At 44.9% G+C, this 19,486-nt stretch overlaps 1 protein-coding gene across 1 annotated transcript; it reads right to left on the bottom strand.

Moving 5' to 3' along the window:
- Positions 1 to 2,580: 2,580 nt before the first annotated feature.
- On the bottom strand, positions 2,581 to 16,116 carry LOC138259710 (uncharacterized). Its single transcript, XM_069207600.1, has 2 exons — positions 15,447 to 16,116; positions 2,581 to 2,627 (listed from the first exon to the last, which is right to left on the bottom strand). The coding sequence occupies exons 1-2, from the start codon at positions 16,114 to 16,116 to the stop codon at positions 2,581 to 2,583; spliced, it is 717 nt and encodes a 238-aa protein (XP_069063701.1).
- Between the last annotated feature and the right edge of the window lie 3,370 nt (positions 16,117 to 19,486).

Here is a 19,486-nt window from a genome sequence, read left to right as displayed (position 1 = left end):
GTCTGGGGAGTGAACTATCTGCTTAAAGGGCTTCATACAATTGCTCTTCTGAATCTATACTGATGTGAGATATATACCTTGTTCTCCCTTCAGTTGAGCAGAAAATACTGCCACGGGTTTTGTTAACACCCATGATCGACAGCAAAGTAGCTCACCATTTATATACCTTGAAGATTAATATATTGTCAATGTACATGTATGTGGAGTTAGATATAGTAAGTTATTGATACAGCGCTCATTAATATGTTTATAGCACAATATTTAGTACCCAATATTCTCTTACCATAAAGGTCTTACACCCAAGTCTTATGGGAATATGAGAGACAAACCTCAGGAATGTATGGAATACATTTCTGTTCCATATTTTATTGTGCCCTTCAATCTATCTCAATGATAGCATTTCATGTAAAATGTAAACTTCGCACTTATATAGCGCACTACTCACCCATTAGGGTCTCAAGGTGCTGTATGCATACCGCTGTGGAACCCCTCCTGGCTTTTCCCTGTGAGGCACCCACCCCTGGGCAACCCCCAGGGTGAAGCCAGACATCCAAGTGCTGTCAGGGCCATTGTAGAGATTAAGCAAGCTATTGCCCAGAGTTACAGAGTGGGACCCATTAATTAAATTAGGCACCGTGGCAGGAATTATCTGGTCCAAGGGAATTGATCTCAAGACCCACGAGGCAGGAATTGAGCCCTGGTCCAGGGCCAGATCTCTGCATCAGGGTCTGCCGCTGTAACCACTGTGCCACACTTGGCCACAAGAAAGGTAAAGAGCAACTATCAAGAGTTTCTTTATCATTCTATATATTCGATCAGATGTATTTGTAAGCATATTCCCTAAACAGCCAGCTGTGGCTTCAAAAGCAAGTATTGTATTATTCTACCATAAAATTGACAAAAGTGAAGATTATGTTACCTGCCATGGGGATGTTGACCTCCAAAACCTACTTACAATGTTCACAGACTCGCTTTAGGATAACAAACCTTTGATAGTAACAGAGAAACACTGAGACAGAAATATTATAAATTTAATGTAAAGTTTATTTAAATCAAGACCAACTTAGTGCACACTTTGAAGAGATACAATACAAATATTTGTCTACATTTAAGACAGTTATTTCATTTTGCTAGCAAGCTTTGCTTAAAACTGTAAAGACAATAAAGCATCAAAATCATGTTTTAATCTAATTGTAAATGCACTTAAGTTGTTCTGTTCCATTTTGCCAATTACTAGATTTTATTTTATGAAACATTAAATCAAAGTTTTATATATTTTTATGTTGATGTTTTTTACAGTGTCACCGAATTGCCTTTCACAAATGTTAGGTTGAATTATCGCTAAGCACTTACGTTAGCAAACATGCAAAGAATGTTTTTGTTATTTTCAAAATAGTTTGGTTAACAAACTTTGGGCCTGATTTAGAACTGTAAATATATGTATATTCACATGTGCAAGATCCATGAACTGAAAGAGTTCGAAACATGCATAATTAAGCATCTGTTTTGAAAAATCATTCAAAATGATGCTTAAACACACAAAATGTTGCAGAGGATTAAGAATGCCACAAAACGTTGTGGGTGAGGGGAACTCTCAAATATATTTTGATAATCTTACCCTAGTTCTTCTTGAATGGGATAAACCTGGTATATTGTCTTTAAATTTGCGTTCTAGGATCTCGCACGGGTGAAGAGATATTCTACCTTTTATGACTATAAGAAGGAATACGGTGAAGATAATTCTATGTTAAGCTGGTATTTTATGGACTTACAAAGATAATGTTTCCAAAATGTATGGCGATTATGTGGAAATATTTATTTCTTATATAGTGAGATCACCCACCATAATCAGAATTATTGAGAAAGGTTAGGGTACAGCCTACATAATCATTACAGTTGATAGGCTACATGTTATTTTGGGGACTATAAGTCCAAATGACATCAGGACCATTGTTTCATCTAATTACATGGTGAAACCCTAACATTTTGATCCCCCAGAGCTCTGTCCTCCCATCACCTAACCTAGACATACACAAATTTTTTGTTACTTTCAAAATGTCTTCCTATTTATTTTAGTTAAATGTCAGTACATTAAACTTGCTTGAAAGTTCCAGTTTAGTGAAATTCGGATAAAGATAAGTAAATTAAGGTACCTATTTATGTTTATTTTAACATTCCTATATAGAATTGCAAGTATTGACTTGCTTTGAAAACAGCAGAAATATATTTAGAAAAATTTCATAGAATACTAAAATCACACTTTATTCACTATATTTTTTAGTTATTTGTTATGTTCTTAAGAATGGTGAGGAAGCGCTCAGCAAACACCCCCTTCAAATATAAATTTTTCATACTATCCCTGAATTTGAAGGTGGATAGCATGTAGCGCTGCTTTTCCTGCTTCTTGGGTTTTTATATTCTCAATTTTTTATTCCTATTACTCTATTCTATTAGTGACCTAATGCATACAGAAGGAAATACTATTAAAAACTATTGTAAACTAAACATTAACTAAATGCATAATACAGAAATGAAAATATATCTATTCGTATATGTTAAAAATCTGATTCCTCTGATCAGTTAGGCATTTAACAAATTCTCCACTGCTGATGACAACCATCTATAGCCTGTTGAATAAAAAAAACACAAAAGGTACATATAATTAGATCGAGAGATAGAAACCACAAAATGACCTGAAAACACTTCAACACAAAGTAATGTTAAGTGACACACATTATATGAACAATTATAGACTGGTTACACAGTCTGGGTTTTAATGAGTCCACTATATTGATGTACCATGTCTATGACAGCATGGTCCACCCAATAAAATAATAAATGCATTTTCTCCAGTGTTTGAATTGGAGACAGAGCATAGATGAGAGATATAAAATGCAACTCTGTCTTTCACTGAAGATGAGCCCATCTTGCCTTTTAGGATTGCAGTAAACATTTTCACTAGGGGCAGGGAACTGACACCAGTTTGCCTCCTCCAAAAAGGTGCTGTTGATCCTGACATCCTTGATGTGGATTTACCCAAACTTTTTTGTTGTACAGCCTTCTGTTTTTGCTCACTTTTTTAGCTGGCGTTATAATATTTAAAGGAGAGAGAACAAGCACCATAGCACAGGTTAGCAGTGGTAAAGTATGCAACATTTTAACATTGGCTTACATCCTATTGACATATTTAATTTACTTGGATATCCCTAGTAAATTGGTAGTATATTCACCCAGGGCCAGTAAATTAAAAGGTACTAGTGGGTTTGCAGCACTGATTGTACCACCCACTTAAGTAGTTCTTAAAACAGGTCTCAGGTCTGCCATTGTAGCCTGTGCGTGCAATTTAAAACTTCCTTTTCAACTTGGCAAAATATAACTCTTGCCAGGCGCAACCCTCCCCTCTGTTCTATTTTATTACATGGAAGACACTTCTATGGTAGATCCTAAATAACCCAGAGGGCAAATTGCAATATACTTGAAAGTTTTGACATGTACTTTTAGATTTTACATGTTTTGATAGTCAAATAACTGCTTTGAGGCCTACCTCTCTTTAAGGATAACATTGGATCAACTTATTACATTTAATAAGAGATAGCTAACAATTGGCAGCAGGTGGGAATATCAAACTTGGCTTCTAAAGAATTGTAATGAAAAGTCCACTTTAATAGTAAAGTTTCATTTTTAGCCACAATACTTAAATGTCACTTTTTCAAAATTTGGCATTTTCTTGGCCTATCCATTTGGTGGCAGAAGCCTGTCCCTGGGTCACAGCTAATGACTAGTTGCAACTGGCATTTGGTCCCTGCGTATTGCTCCCTGAGAGTGAGACGAAGAGAAGATATGTATTGGTAGGATAGGCCACTCTGGGTTGATGAAAGGGAAGAACTGTTACCTATCAGGCTTGCACATTAAAAAGGCTCTTCTGGAGCATTTTCAGAAAGGTTCTGACACTGGTCTTTTGTGAACCAAGTCAAGCTGGGGTCAGGGTAAGGAGTAAGGGGATGCCTTACCCCTTGGGGTGGGGGGCGGGAGGGTGGAAACCTCCAAAACCTTCTCCTACTTCAAAGTGGGCACCAGATAAAAATATTAGACTGTTAGACCCAGCTCTTCAGTACACATCTGGACCTATGGGGGAACTCAGAAGGAGGCCTGTTGTGTTGCTCTGCAACAAGGACTTCCGATCTACTGCCGTGTTGCCTGCACAAAGGACTTGATCTGCTTCTTGAATCCATGACCGCCAAGTTGGAAAGTTGGCTGTCCTCCTGACCACCGCCTCGGGGAGAGAAGGCTCCAGCCACTTTGAACACCACAACTGGACTTTGCCTGCTGTGAGTGATACCCTCCCAAGTGGTGCCTCCTGAGTTCTGGACCATTGGAAGTGAGCCTGAAGGTGCTCTGTCAGCCCAGCTTTGCTCCCAATGGAACAGACACATTGCCTTTGGAAAAGTCTGCATCAGAGCCGGTGAGTGAAGCATCATTGGTGCTGGTCCTCAGATTGTAAGCCCCTCTTCGATGGCATCCATGACGCCAATGCAGGACTCTGCATCAGAAGCCCTGCAGCGCAACATATTGTCAACGCAGGCCCTCACATCACAAACCCCCTGGTCAATAGCCCCCTTGATGATGATGGAGGTCCTCGCCTTGAAGCTCCTTGGAAGAGACGATGCTCGATGCGTCTACATACCAGGACCTCACATCGCTTCGGCTGCGCTATGCATCCTCGGCACAAGGCCTCGCAACGCTCTGCATCCAGGATTTAAGCTACTTTGTTTTGCAGGCATAACTGGGTCCCTGCAGCTGGCCCATGCTCCATTTCAGTTGGCCTGAACATATGACTTTGTCCCAGCCAGGTACGATCAGATAACCACAGTTTTGGTTCAGTGCTTTTTGGGGCTAAATTCACTAAAATCTTTACAATTGCATATCTCCGGTTCTACTGATTGGATTTGTGTTATTTTGATCTTAAATTGTTTATTAAGTTTTACTCTATTTTTGTAATTTGTGTGGGATTTTTCTTGTGTTGTATTTGACTTTATTACTGTTTGACGTGCTGCATAAATACTTTACACGTTGCCTCTAAGTTAAGTCTGACTGCTCTTGTGCGAAGCTACCAGATGGTTGAGCAAAGGTTAATTTGGGGTTTGTCTGTGACTTCACCCTGACAAAGATTGTGGTTACTGCTTGAGTAGGGTTTCACCCCCCTAAACCAGTAACCCAATTTGGTGCATTGAATATTCACCATTCTTGGTTGGTGTCTCAAAGAGCCACTATGCTTTTGTGTCCAGATATGTAATATGGCAGCATCTTTGTCTAAGAGACCTGATCAGGCAGGTCTTTTAAGTTGTTGTGTAAGTTGAAACCCTTGGTAATGCCTTTGATATTCAGTCTCCTCTGGCGGCATGACAGAACGAAGTCCACCGCTAGACTGGTAGTACAGGCGGGCTCGGCCAACCAAATCACTGGATGGGATTTGATACGGCTTACATCGGAGCCTGACCCGGACAGGCGGCCACCCTGAAGGACTGCTGGTCAGGGCTTGTGTCCTGGGGCTGCTCGGGCAGTTGGCACACAGAGCTTGGAGTCAATACACTGGTCATGGCCATCGGTCCGAACTCAGACTTCTTATGGCTGAGGGCCGCCCTCTCACACAGAGAAACATATTGCACATATCAGGCCAACTCACCCATACTTCACGTCAGTGTACATGGATACCCGAGATCACAGTGCACTCCAAATGCTCACATATTTAATGACAAAAGGTTGCATTCTTCAGTGTTGTCAGACTACTAAATGTCTCAAAATATTGCCTTCCCATTGTATATTACCAAACTTCAATAAAGACCAATTGGAAAAGTACTCTTTTGTTAGTCAGTCTGTAATCCTAAATAAATCACTGTTGCTTCATCAGGCTCTCCGTCTATAGGAATGGCTGGAAATAGTTCTTTGATTGCATGTCTCACCCACAACATTCTAGGTAGCTAGACATGACAGTCTTGCTTGCTGAGGAGGGGATATACCTTATAATGTACCTAGCAAGACTTAAAGCCCCCTACGCTTTAGGTGGATCAGTAGCAGTAAAGCCTAAGGCCCTCATTACAACCCTGGCGGTCAGTGGAGAAGTGGCGGTAATACCACAAACAAGCCGGCGGTAAAACAATTGGGATTACAAGCATGGCGGTGACAGCCATGAAAAACCGCCACTTCTCCACTCCGACCGCCAGGGTGGTAATGACCGCTGGGCTGGAGGCTTCGGTCTCCAGTTCGGCGGCCGTTACTACACTGCCGGCAGCATCACGACCCCGCATACCTCCCTGGAGTTCTTGGGGTTCTGTATCGCCACAAAATCCATGGCGGTAGGCACTATCAGTGCCAGGGAGTTTGTTCCCTGGCATTGACAGGGGCCTCCCCCACACCTCTCCCCCTCCCCAGTGTCCTCCCCCCAAACCCACGACCCCCATGTCACCCCCAAAGGTGGTTGGACCCCCCTCCCCCCCCTAACATTGACACACACACCCCCTACACGCACACTTACACTACAACTTCACATACACGCACACATACACACAGACATACACACAGATACGCACACATTTTCCAAACACACAACACACCCCCCACATGCATACACACACTCACACACACCCTCTACACACTCACACCCTCATGCACGCACACAACACCCCCCACCCCCCTCCCCTAATAGACGATCACCTTACCTGGTCCGGTGATCCTCCGTGATCATCCTCAGCCAGCTCCCCGTCACCTGAACACCGCCACACCAAATCATGGGACGTGATTCGGTGGGCGGTGTTCTGATGACGTGGTGGTGGAGGTGGAGCAGCCTCCACTTCCCCACCGACCGCCAGTATGGCTGCTGGCGGCTCTCTGTCCGAAAAAGGGTGGAGGGCTGCCAGCAGTCATGATACGCTGTGCGGAAAACCACCTGCACTGGCGGTCTTCAGCACAGCAGTACCTCGGCGGTCTTGCTTAAAGACCGCCAAGGTTGAAATGAGGCCCTAAGTCATTAATCCTGTGTTTATGCACAAGATAGTACTTCAAAGTGTGGTTCTCCTGTTGCTCATAAGTTTCCTTTTTAGTGGTTCACTGAAGCAGACTTTTCTGATGTTTAATTAGACAACAAGATATGACAATTTCTCAATAGCTTCTTCATCCACTGGGTCACAGGGTTCATGCTAACCAAGAAGATTTAAATCCACGTGTATGACCCTTGTAGAAGGCTGTTCTCTGTTTGATCAAGATAAAGAAACCATAGACTAAAATATATGAAGGGACGTCTGCAAAGTCAGGCTCAGTTGGGACCACTTCTGAGAAAATGCTTCTTGCTTTTTTGCGTACCTGTCAAAGTACACAAGCCCTAGGACATTAAGCACCACAAAGGTTAACAAGTATCTGTGTGCTTTTTGACATAGCAATAGCAGGATCAGGGGGTCATAGTGCAGAGAAAGGAACCTCAGTAACAAAATAGGACTAAAGTAGACACAGTTGTCTGTGGTGCCACAATTGGGCTATCACAAAGATGATGCTCCACACCTGCACAGGTTCCACACACAAACCAAGCAGTTATTGAAAAATAAGAGCTTGTGACACAACAGGTTTTTTCGAGCAGGTATGACATGGTGAGGCTAGTACCTGCAGAATTTATGATCTTCTTAGAGGAGTGGTACAGGAACAGCACTGATGCACAAAACCGCAAAATGGGAAATCCATCATTTTCACTTGATGGTTTGTGTGAAACGGTCAGAAACTGATTGGGTATCACTCACATCTACTGCTCATGGTTAAATCATTCCAGGGTGGAAATCAAGAAAGGTACGCACCTGAAGGCACCACTACCAATTAACACCTATTTCTTCTTGTGGAAACAACAACAAAAGAATCTGTAAAGCGAAAAAGAAAAGTATGACTTAGATAAAACCCAGTGTGTCACTGAACTGTACTCGTCATGGGTGACATGTATTAACTAGAGGTCTTAAAAAGTCTATAATACACAGTCCCTTTATAAAAATGAACCTATTTATTTTTAGCAGATGCTTCTTATGTGCACAGACCACAGCACAATGAGTGGTAGTATATTTGTGTTTGCAGGTGTGTGTATGACCTCCTAGTGGAGCTCAGTGGATAAATACAAATACACCCCCTTTTCTTAAGGACTCAAGGTATCCAACATTCAATCAATGCCGTCCATCAACAAAATGACCCTCCTTCACTGCCATTCCGTATGTACATTTACATAGCATACATGACTGTTTGTCCTGCACAGCACAACTCAACCACCATATTCCATGTGTTGTCCTAAAGTAGCTACCCAGAAAGTAACTCCGTTATTTCCACTCTTGGGATGCTACGAACATCACTGCTGTGAGAGGTCCTGCTAAAGCTCAATAAGTATACAAGAAAACATGGAGCCTGATTCACAAAGGTAAACAAACTTTTGTGTAAGTTACATGTTTTGGTAGTCACGAACTACAAGTTAATGCTAAATTTAGGACTGCGGAGGATCCGCAGTCAGAGCAGAGAACTACACACATAAAAATATAGGCCTGGCCTATTAGTAAGTTTACAACTGCAAAAACTCAACAGTTGGGGGGAGAGCTATGCACATAAAAAGATAGGCCTATCCTCAATTTTTATGTGTGAAGTTCTCTGCCCCAAATGCAGACTCTCCACAGCAGAAACTTAACATTGACTCGTAGTTTGTGAATACCAAAAAATATTTAAACTTACACAAAAGTAAGTTTACCTTTGTGACTCAGGCCCCATGTCTGTTTTTGTATTCTTTGTGTGTATGTTTGTGTGCTTCATAATATCCTGGTGACTGGATCTCAGTCTGTGCTCACTTATATTCAAGGAATTAAGAAACTCCTAGTTTGTTACGCCATTTTCTCTTTTCAGTTAAAATATATACTAATTAACACATTAGTTGTATACCTGTGCCACCATTTTCTTCTGGCCAGCGTCTCCCTGGATCTATAAAACAAAACATGTGAAAAGAAGCTGCAGTTTTTATTCAACTTTGGCTTTGCTTATACCAACAAACAATTTTCTCACCTTCGTAACGCTTTTTCTGGTGGCGCATTGGGGGTATTCAAAAGGTGAGCAATCCACAGGTAGATGTATACATCAGAAACACACACAGACACACACACCTTTCTCAAAGAGTACACTCCCTATAAAAATGAAATCCAGTAGTTAAGGAAGTTCCTCCTGTCATACCTCTCTCACTGCTCAGGTGAGAACAGTACTAACCACTGAGTACCAGGGTGCAGGGCGCCATCTCTCATATCGCAGAAATAATAAGATTCCACTTCTGAGCAAGGGAGCATCTAGACTTTCTCTTTTTGTGCTTTTTATAATGTTTCTCAAGTCAGTGCTCATGAATGATGCTCGATTAACACAATGGGGGACTGAGGTCCTGCTATAATTTTATATACTAATGTCACTACCTTGTACCCCTTTGCACAGTGCTGAACACAATAGACAAACGCTCAAAAGTAACTATCTCACCTGCCTGATGGGACGCTTCTTTCGGAACCTTATCTCAGCTGGCCCTATCACCATTAAGTGGTACCCCTTCCAATTCATTGAACTGTTTTTACTTGACTCCATTGAGAACTATATATTATACAAGCCCAAACTACTATATATTGCTCACCTGCAAAGCATTGTGGATGGAACAGTTTGCACAAGCCACAGAACCCCAAAATAAAGTAAGTAAAATAAATCATTTTGGTATTAATTAGAGTTTGTTGGACTGTTACTCTGTGAAACCGTGGAAGATATCCCATCTGCTGAATTACAAGTGCCTCTAATACATTTGCAGTGGAGTGGAGGGACATACACCACTTTTGTGACAGAGTATCGTGTCTATCAAATTATAAACAAGGCCCTTAATCTCTAATATAACCTGCATTTTAATTGCATCTGATTTTCTATACTCTGAACACGACACATGTATCTCTCCCACTGTATTCACAATATATCACATCAACAGTTGCTATAAATATTTTTAGAAAAAAATATTATTTTATTCAACATATACATACTTCATTATACAGTTTCCAAGCAGAAAAAAAGCAAACGTTCCCTAAGCTAACTAGAAATAAAAACAAAGCATATCAACATACATAAGACAAGACAATAATCTAGAAATACTCCAATTAAGGGCCAACAAAGCCACAATAGCCGAAATGCGCGTCGCCAATAGCAACGGCTAGGCAACGGCCAAGAGTTGGCGAAAGGTTACTGAGTGGCAGTAAGAAGTCTATGTTGCCTACCATGATCTTGGAGGATCTCTAAGTGGCCCATGAAAGAGTTACAGTGTTCACTATGGACAACTATTTCAATAATCACTAGTACGCGAATCTCGAGGATCACCAAGTGGCGCACGAAAGGGCTGCAGCGCTCGAAATTAATAATCATCTGCTGGCACTGAATGTGCCCCTATTAGTAGTTGGACAAAAGACTGACAACTGTAGTTTTGGTATAGAACATGGATTTGCCATTATCTGTGATAAATTATGAGTAATGAACTATTTGCTTGATATATAGGTGTGGTTATCATTATGTGATATTTGTTGTTGTATGTTGGTCTGTTGCTATTGTGGTTTTGTGTTTGTCGGTCCCTAATTGGAGTTTTTCTTTATTATTGTCTTGTCTTAAGTATGTTGATGTGCTTTATTTTTATTTCAGGTTAGCTTAGGGAATTTTTGCTTTTTTCTGCTTGGAAACTGTATAATGAAGTAGTTATCTGTTGAATAAAATAAAAAAAAATTCTAAAAATATGTAGAGCAACTATTGATGTGATATATTGTGAATACAGTAGGAGAGACGCATGTGTCGCCTTCAGAGTGTTGCTCCCTCGATTTCTCTCCTTATCTAGTCAGGGACCCCTTCTGTTTTCTACTCTGATTTTCTGTACTACAGCTCCAGCACTGCACGTGAGAGGTGTGACATGGGATATAGCTCAAAGAGAACTTGGTGGTGACACACAGGGTGTGAAAGCTAAAAGGAGTGAGTGCTGGTAAGTGGTGGCAGTCAGTTCACCCTCTTACACTTTCACCAGCATCAACAGTTCAGAAGGTTATCAGGCATACTTACGAAAGCGTTGCATAAGTCTGCTTCCCATTGCCTACACAAGAAAATAAATACAATAAAATTAGAGAGCATTTGGTTGGGTAGAGGAAGGGAGGGATATAAAAAGAGAGAAAGAGCGGGAGAGCTACAAAAGGGGGACAGAGAGGCAATAGGACATAGTAAAATAGAAAGAGGAAGAGAAGAATGAGGAAAGAGAAAGAGAGACGACCGGCAACTACAGACAAAAAGAGAAAAAATATCACAGTAAACGGAGGCTGACTCAATCTTTTAGACAAGCAAGACTAGTAGTTATGTCTCCTTGAAGGAGATTGGTAAAATGGCTTGACCCTCACTGATTTACACGGCTATCGCCGCTAGTCCTACAAAGCCCAGTTAGGTGGAGAAATGTCTTTTCATTGTCACAGATGAATTTCCAATTTGACCTGATCCTTATTACAATATATTACAGGGCGAGCATGATTCTTCATACAGAGTAATTTTATACTGAAGCAGTCGGATCAGATACCCTTATCAAGGGAGATAAAGAAATTCAAGCTAGGCCCTCAAGATAGTTCTATTTGTATTCATAAGTGAGCCCCGAAGAAGCGATTTTTCACAAAACATGTGTTGGCTGTTAAAAATTACTCTGTATGAAGAATCCAGGTTGTCATGTATTATTTTGTAAGAAGAACCATGCCAAATTGGAAACTGATCTGGGACAATGCATTTCTCAAACTGAACATTCATCTGTGACAATAAAGAGCAATTTCTATGAAATATGCACAGTTCAAGGACTTTATATTGTCTATTAGATAATCAATTATATCCTGCTGTTGGTTATATAAATGTGAATGGTTATGCCCTGTTTAAGTTGATGGGTAGTAGGCAGACTTCACTTTTTTCTTCCAAGGGGGACCTTAGTATAGCAAGGATGGTCCTACGTGTCCCAAAGAATGCTTGTTTCAATAACAAATATAAAGAATTCTAGAAGATACAGCCATTACCTTCTTCCAGAGCCTCAGGTGCAAGATGCTGTAAAGTAAACAATACAAATTATTGTTGTGATTTACAAACAAACCTACCCTTGCGTCTACCACTCAGACACGGAGGGCCTGATTCAACAAGGTACATTTAGACTTGAAATCCAACTTTAGACCTGAAGTCCATGTTAGACCTTAAGTTTAATGCTAGACCTAAAGTATAGGCTAGATCTGAAGTCTAAGTTTGGACTTCAGGTCTAAAGTTAGACTTCAGATTTCAATTACACTTCAGGACTAAGTCTACCTTTGTGAATCGGGTCCTGACTGATGTTATTGTCAGTCCCCACTACCTCCCCCCTGCCAGAGCAACCACTGACTCCCACAGAGTTCCATTATTGTGTCTTGCTCAACTCTTGGCAATGATCGGTGCACCCAAATCCCAAGGTTCAAAACACAGCTGTGGATTTTACCTGAAGACTCGGCGTGAAACCACTACAGTGATAGATCTGAGGTACCCCACTTACAGCGAGATGAACAACAGAACGAGCTGTTATTTAGTAGATAAGGTGACAGTTTTACAATCCCGGTGACGCACTCCAACTCCTAACTCATCCTTGCTTGATCATTCTCCATGGTTGCTCTGGCAACCACGTGTGAAGTATCCCACGCTGGAGAAACGTCTGTAGCACAGCAAGCATCCATCTCAACCAGAAACTGATGGGGAGACTCGGATTATAAACACAAAGAGAGTTTTAGACACATGCTTATGACCTTGAAGAGGGTTCCCCAAGGTTAGATACTTTTGGTGGTACAAACAAGCTGAAATAAAAGAGCGACCCGCAGAAATCTAAGGCTATGCAGAGTCTCTGACAGAAACCATGAGTCGCTCACATCCATTTCAGGCTGGGACAAAGAAAAGTAAAAGAAACATGCTTCATTGGAGAAAATTCTGCATCTAAGCTTTCATGTGAACAGAAATATATTATTTTATTGAATATTTCAATAATTGCATCCAATTCAGTTAGTGGTTTTAAGTACTCGTAGTCCACATGAAAGAAGAGCGGCATTGGAAGCTAAAATAAAACGTAAAAACCTTGAGTAGAAAAGGTGAAAAAGACATCTTCATTGTAAATCCATCCCCTGCTGTAGAGTGATGAACACTGAGGCTACAGAAATAGGATGCTGGAGCCTGGACGAGGGTGGAATGCACTTCCATGCACACTGACATCCACGCATACTTCAACGCCCCCGCTGACCTCTGACGTAGAAGACCTGTCCTCGTGCAGATTACCGGAAGGATGCGGGGACCAGTAAATAATGAGCACAGAGACTATGGGTGTCTTCGATCTGACAATGCCTCCAAGTACACTCTTCTGGGGTGGGGGAGGGGTTTACTTTTTGCTAATATCACTCTTAAGAGACTAAACCTCTCTGGCATTAAATTGGAAAAAACAGAAAAAGTGAACCAAAATGTTCCCTATCCTTAAGTGACTCAAGTGGCAGATTAATAAGATTACATAACAAAGACTACCTCGTAGCCAATCAGAACACGCTCTATATGAATAAATGTGATGCTTTCAGAAACCTGACAAATATGTTCGTAATGTGACTGGATACGGACATATCTAAAGACAAGTCATTTTTTAAAGGTAAACGCCGGTGTTGCTCATTGGCAGAGGCTGTAACTACTTTTGGTTATGGTCTGACTCTGCTGTGATGGCCTTTGTTTAACCAATGTCAGAAGATGCTGTGGTATGCAAAGGATCATGGAGGGGGTGGGGGTTCACTACATGCTCACATGGATGGATTTCTCATTCGTTTGACATGTTCCACATATGCAGTTGTTTGAAAAATCAGAGGAAAGGTCACTGATCAGTGACTGAACACGGAACTGACTGACTGACTGACAGCTTTAATCAGCTCTCATTGTTAGCTGATTATTCCTCCCTTCTAGCATATTCTGAGCTTCAGGTGGACAAACAGAGTGAGGACTCAGCTATTCCTGTATTATTCCACACTCAGTACATGTCTCTACATGTATCTGGTCTGTTAGGAGGGAATATTACCTTGAGATGCTGCAACTATTCCACACACTGTGTGCGTGCGTTTACAAATCATCCTATATTTACAAGAAATATTTTACCTCAGTGCAGTCATCTGTGAATTGGCGCTGTAGTGTCTCCTCATCGCCCAGACCCACCAGGCCCTCCTCCTCTAACGCCTTCACCTGCTTATTCTGCAGCCAAACTCTCTCACCCTCACCAGACTGTCCCTCCACACCAGCTCCCGCACCTACACTAGACTGTCCCTCCACACCAGCTCCCTCACCTACACTAGGCTGTCCCTCCAGACCAGCACTCTCACCTGCACTAGACTGCCCCTCCACTCCAGCTCCCTCACCTACACTAGGCTGTCCCTCCAGACCAGCACTCTAACCTGCACTAGACTGTCCCTCCACTCCAGCTCCCTCACCTACACTAGGCTGTCCCTCCACACCAGCTCCTGCACCTACGCTAGACTGTCCCTCCAGACCAGCACTCTCACCTTCACTAGACTGTCTCTCCACTTCAACTCCCTCACCTTCACTAGACTTTCCGTCCACTCCAACTCCCTCATCTTCACTAAACTGTCCCTCCAATCCAGCTCCCTCCCATTCACTAGACTGTCCCTCCAGCCCATCTCTCTCACCTTCACTATAATGCTCCTCCAGCCCATCTCCCTCACCTTCACAAGACCGTCCCTCCATTCCAGCTCTCTCACCTTCACTAGATTGTCCTTCCTGCCCAGCTCCATCACCTTCACTAGACTGTCCCTCCAGTTGAGCTCCGTCACCTTCACTAGACTGTCCCTCCAGCCCATCTCCCTCACCTTCACAAAACTGTCCCTCCACTCCAGCTCCCTCACCTTCACTAGACTGTCTCTCCACTCCAACTCCCTCAACTTCACTAGGCTGTCCCTCCAATCCAGCTCCCTCACCTTCACTAGACTGTCCCTCCAGACCAGTACTCTCACCTTCACTAGACTGTCTCTCCACTCCAGCTCCCTCACCTTCAATAGACTTTCCCTCCACTTCATCTCCCTCACCTTTGCTAGACTGCCCCTCCACTCCAACACCCTCACATTCACTAGACTGTCCCTCCAGCCCATCTCTCTCACCTTCACTATAACGCCTCTCCAGCCCATATCCCTCACCTTCACAAGACTGTCCCTCCACTCCAACTCCCTCACCTTCACAAAACTGTCCCTCCACTCCAGCTCCCTCACCTTCACTAGACTGTCTCTCCACTCCAACTCCCTCAACTTCACTAGGCTGTCCCTCCAATCCAGCTCCCTCACCTTCACTAGACTGTCCCTCCAGACCAGTACTCTCACCTTCACTAGACTGTCTCTCCACTCCAGCTCCCTCACCTTCAATAGACTTTCCCTCCACTTCATCTCCCTCACCTTTGCTAGACTGCCCCTCCACTCCAACACCCTCACATTCACTAGACTGTCCCTCCAGCCCATCTCTCTCACCTTCACTATAACGCCTCTCCAGCCCATATCCCTCACCTTCACAAGACTGTCCCTCCACTCCAACTCCCTCACCTTCACTAGACTGTCCCTCCAGACCAACACTCTCCCCTTCACTAGACTGTCCGGCCATTCCAGCTCCCTCACCTTCGCTAGACTGTCCCTCAAGACCAACTCTCTCACCTTCACGAGACAGTCCCTCCAGCCCAGCACTCTCACCTTCACGAGACTGTCCATGTACTCCAGCTCCCTCGCCTTCAATAGACTTTCCTTTCACTCCAGCACCCTCACCTTCACTAGATTGTCCCTCCAATGCAGCTCCCTCACCATCAATGGACTGAAACTCCACTGCTGCTCCCTCACCTTCAGTAGACTGTCCCTCCACTGCTGCACCCTCACCTTCACTAGACTGTCCCTCCAGACCAACTCCTTCCCCTTCACTAGACTGTCCCTCCACTCCAGCTGCTTCACCTTCACTAGACTGATCCTCCAGACCATCACTTTCACCTTCACTAGACTCTCCTTCCATTCCAGTTCCCTCACCTTCACTAGACTGTCCCTCCAGACCAGCTCCCTCACCTTCACTAGACTCTCCATCTACTCCAGCTCCCTCACTGTCACTAGACCCTCCCTCCACTCCAGTTCCCTCACCTTCACTAGACTCTCCCTCCACTCCAGCTCCCTCACCTTCACTAAACTCTCCCTCCACTCCAGTTCCCTCACCTTCACTAGACTCTCCCTCCACTCCAGTTCCCTCACCTTCACTAGACTGTTCCTCCAGACCAGCTCCCTCACCTTCAGTAGACTTTCCATCTACTCCAGCTCCCTCACCGTCACTAGACCCTCCCTCCACTCCAGTTCCCTCACCTTCACTAGACTCTCCCTCCACTCCAGATCCCTCACCTTCACTAAACTCTCCCTCCACTCCAGTTCCCTCACCTTCACTAGACTCTCCCTCCACTCCAGTTCCCTCACCTTCACTAGACTGCCCCTCCAGACCAGCACTCTCACCTTCACTAGACTCTCCCTCCACTCCAGCTCCCTCACCTTCACTAGACTCTCCCTCCACTCCAGTTCCCTCACCTTCACTAGACTCTCCCTCCACTCCAGTTCCCTCACCTTCACTAGACTGTCCCTCCAGACCAGCACTCTCACCTTCACTAGACTCTCCCTCCACTCCAGTTCCCTCACCTTCACTACACTCTCCCTCCACTCCAGTTCCCTCACCTTCACTAGACTGTCCCTCCAGACCAGCACTCTCACCTTCACTAGACTCTCCCTCCACTCCAGTTCCCTCACCTTCACTACACTCTCCCTCCACGCCAATCCCCTCACCTTCACTAGACTGTCCCTCCATACCAGCACTCTCACCTTCATTAGACTCTCCCTCCACTCCAGCTCCCTCACCTTCACTAGACTCTCCTTCCACTCCAGTTCCCTCACCTTCACTAGACTGTCCCTCCAGACCAGCACTCTCACCTTCACTAGAATCTCCCTCCTCTACAGCTCCCTCGCCTTCACTAGACTCTCCCTCCACTCCAGTTCCCTCACCTTCACTAGACTGTCCCTCCAGACCAGCACTCTCACCTTCACTAGAATCTCCCTCCTCTACAGCTCCCTCGCCTTCACTAGAATGTTCCTCCTCTCCAACTCCCTCACCTTCACTAGACTGCCCTTCCAGCCTAGCTCCCTCACCGTCACTAGACTCTCCCTCCACTCCAGTTCCCTCACCTTCACTAGACTCTCCCTCCACTCCATTTCCCTCACCTTCACTAGACTGTCCCTCCAGACCAGCACTCTCGCCTTCACTAGACTCTCCCTCCACTCCAATTCCCTCACCTTCACTAGACTGTCCCTCCAGACCAGCACTCTCACCTTCACTAGACTCTCCCTCCAATCCAGTTCCCTCACCTTCACTAGAATCTCCCTCCTCTCCAGCTCCCTCACCTTCACTAGACTCTCCCTCCACTCCAGTTCCGTCACCTTCACTAGACTGTCCCTCCAGACCAGCACTCTCACCTTCACTAGAATCTCCCTCCTCTCCAGCTCCCTTGCCTTCACTAGAATTTTCCTCCTCTCCAACTCCCTCACCTTGACTAGACTGTCCTTCCAACCCAGCTCCCTCACCGTCACTAGACTCTCCCTCCACTCCAGTTCCCTCACCTTCACTAGACTCTCCCTCCACTCCAGATCCCTCAACTTCACTAGACTGTCCCTCCAGACCAGCACTCTCACCTTCACTAGACTCTCCCTCCACTCCAGTTCCCTCACCTTCACTAGACTGTCCCTCCAGACCAGCACTCTCACCTTCACTAGACTCTACCTCTACTCCAGTTCCCTCATCTTCACTAGACTGTCCTTCCAGCCCAGCTCCCTCACCTTCACTAGACTGTCTCTTGACTCCAGCTCCCTCACCTTCACTGAACTGTCCCTCCTCAACCTCCAGGTGCTGTTCCTACTCCTGCTTCCCCTCCTCCTCTTTGCTTCACTGACCCTCTACGCCTCCCTCCTTGGGGCCCTTCCTGGTCAGTCCCTCCTGCTGCCACCCCGCACTCAGCTTCTCACAGTCCCACTGCCAGACTCTTTCTTCTGCTGAGCTCTAGCCCTGGCTGACCCCTCCAGCGCCCCCATGTGGCCCTGTCTCCCCTCCGCACTCTCCCCACTGCCGCTGAATCTCTTCATCATACCAGCCCCACTGGTGCCTGGGGTCTCCGAAACCCGGGGCCCCCTGCTCCCCACCGCTCAGCCCCTGCCAGTCCCAGTGCTGCCTTGACCCTTCCTCTCCTGAACCCCGTCCCTGGCTGACCCCTCCTGCCCCCCACCTGTGTCCTGCCTCTTCTGCCTCTCCAGGGGATTCTGTCTCTCCTGCACCCCAAAACCCCTGATCCGCGCCACCCACCCCCTCCCAGTCCCACTGCTGCTTCCACCCTCCTTCAGCCTCATTCGCCCCCTGGCTGCCCCCCCCGCCTGCCTGCTGTCCTGTACTTTCTCCTTCCCCCCACCCCTGCTGGCACCCACACTCTGTACCCCTCCCCTCCTGCTCGCCTCCACTCTGACTGCCCCGTGGCTGCGTAACATAATCTGGGGCCCACCCCCACTTCTCTACACCATAACTACTCTCCCACCACGGCTCCAGGGGTGCGCTCCAAGGAAACTGGTGAAAGTTTGAGCCATCCTGAGGCGACACATTGAAAGCGACATTCTTGTCTGTCATCACCGCCGTGATGATCGTACTTCCGGTGTATAATGTCATAGTCACCAGACCCGGGGTAAACACAGATTCTGTGCGACCATCCTTTCTGTACTGACAGACAGACAGGCCCCGCGCTGTCCACTTAAATTCAGTGGTCACCTTGGCGGCATCTTCCCCCACACTTTCTCCCTGGCCCTCCTTCTCCTGCTGAAACCCCCCCACTAGATCTGACACCCTCTGCAGATAGTCGCTCCCCTTCACTCCAGCTCCGTCCTGCGTCTGGTAAATCAAACAGGCCTCTGTCAGCTGAAAAATAGAGTAAAACACACATTAGTTTAATTGCCCCCTCAATGAACATTTACATTAATGTACATAACATGTGGTAGTATAATGGCATCCGTTTGATGTTTTTCTGCTTTTTGAGGATTTGAGATGCATGACAGGTATTACTCTTTTTTTAACAGATTATTGAATCGATGTTTTATGGGCCTTTCGTACTGCATCCTAAGCAAAAGAAAACACAGAGTTAAAATATTATTTCTAAATTGTACTGTAAACATAATAATAATATTCAGGCTATTTGAAGGTATGACCGCCATGTCCTATCCCTGCTGATGACTCTGGCTCCGAGCACTGGCGCAGCAGAGGTGCCATTGACTAAATTTGGCCCCAAAACAGCTACTTTTGGCGTCCAGTCGGTGGCTTA

This window comes from Pleurodeles waltl, chromosome 9 (genome assembly GCF_031143425.1).
Source record: "Pleurodeles waltl isolate 20211129_DDA chromosome 9, aPleWal1.hap1.20221129, whole genome shotgun sequence".
Classification (NCBI taxonomy): Eukaryota; Metazoa; Chordata; class Amphibia; order Caudata; family Salamandridae; genus Pleurodeles; species Pleurodeles waltl.
The sequence above is the reverse complement of the archived record's forward strand: the minus strand, read 5'-3'. Positions and strand labels throughout refer to the sequence as shown.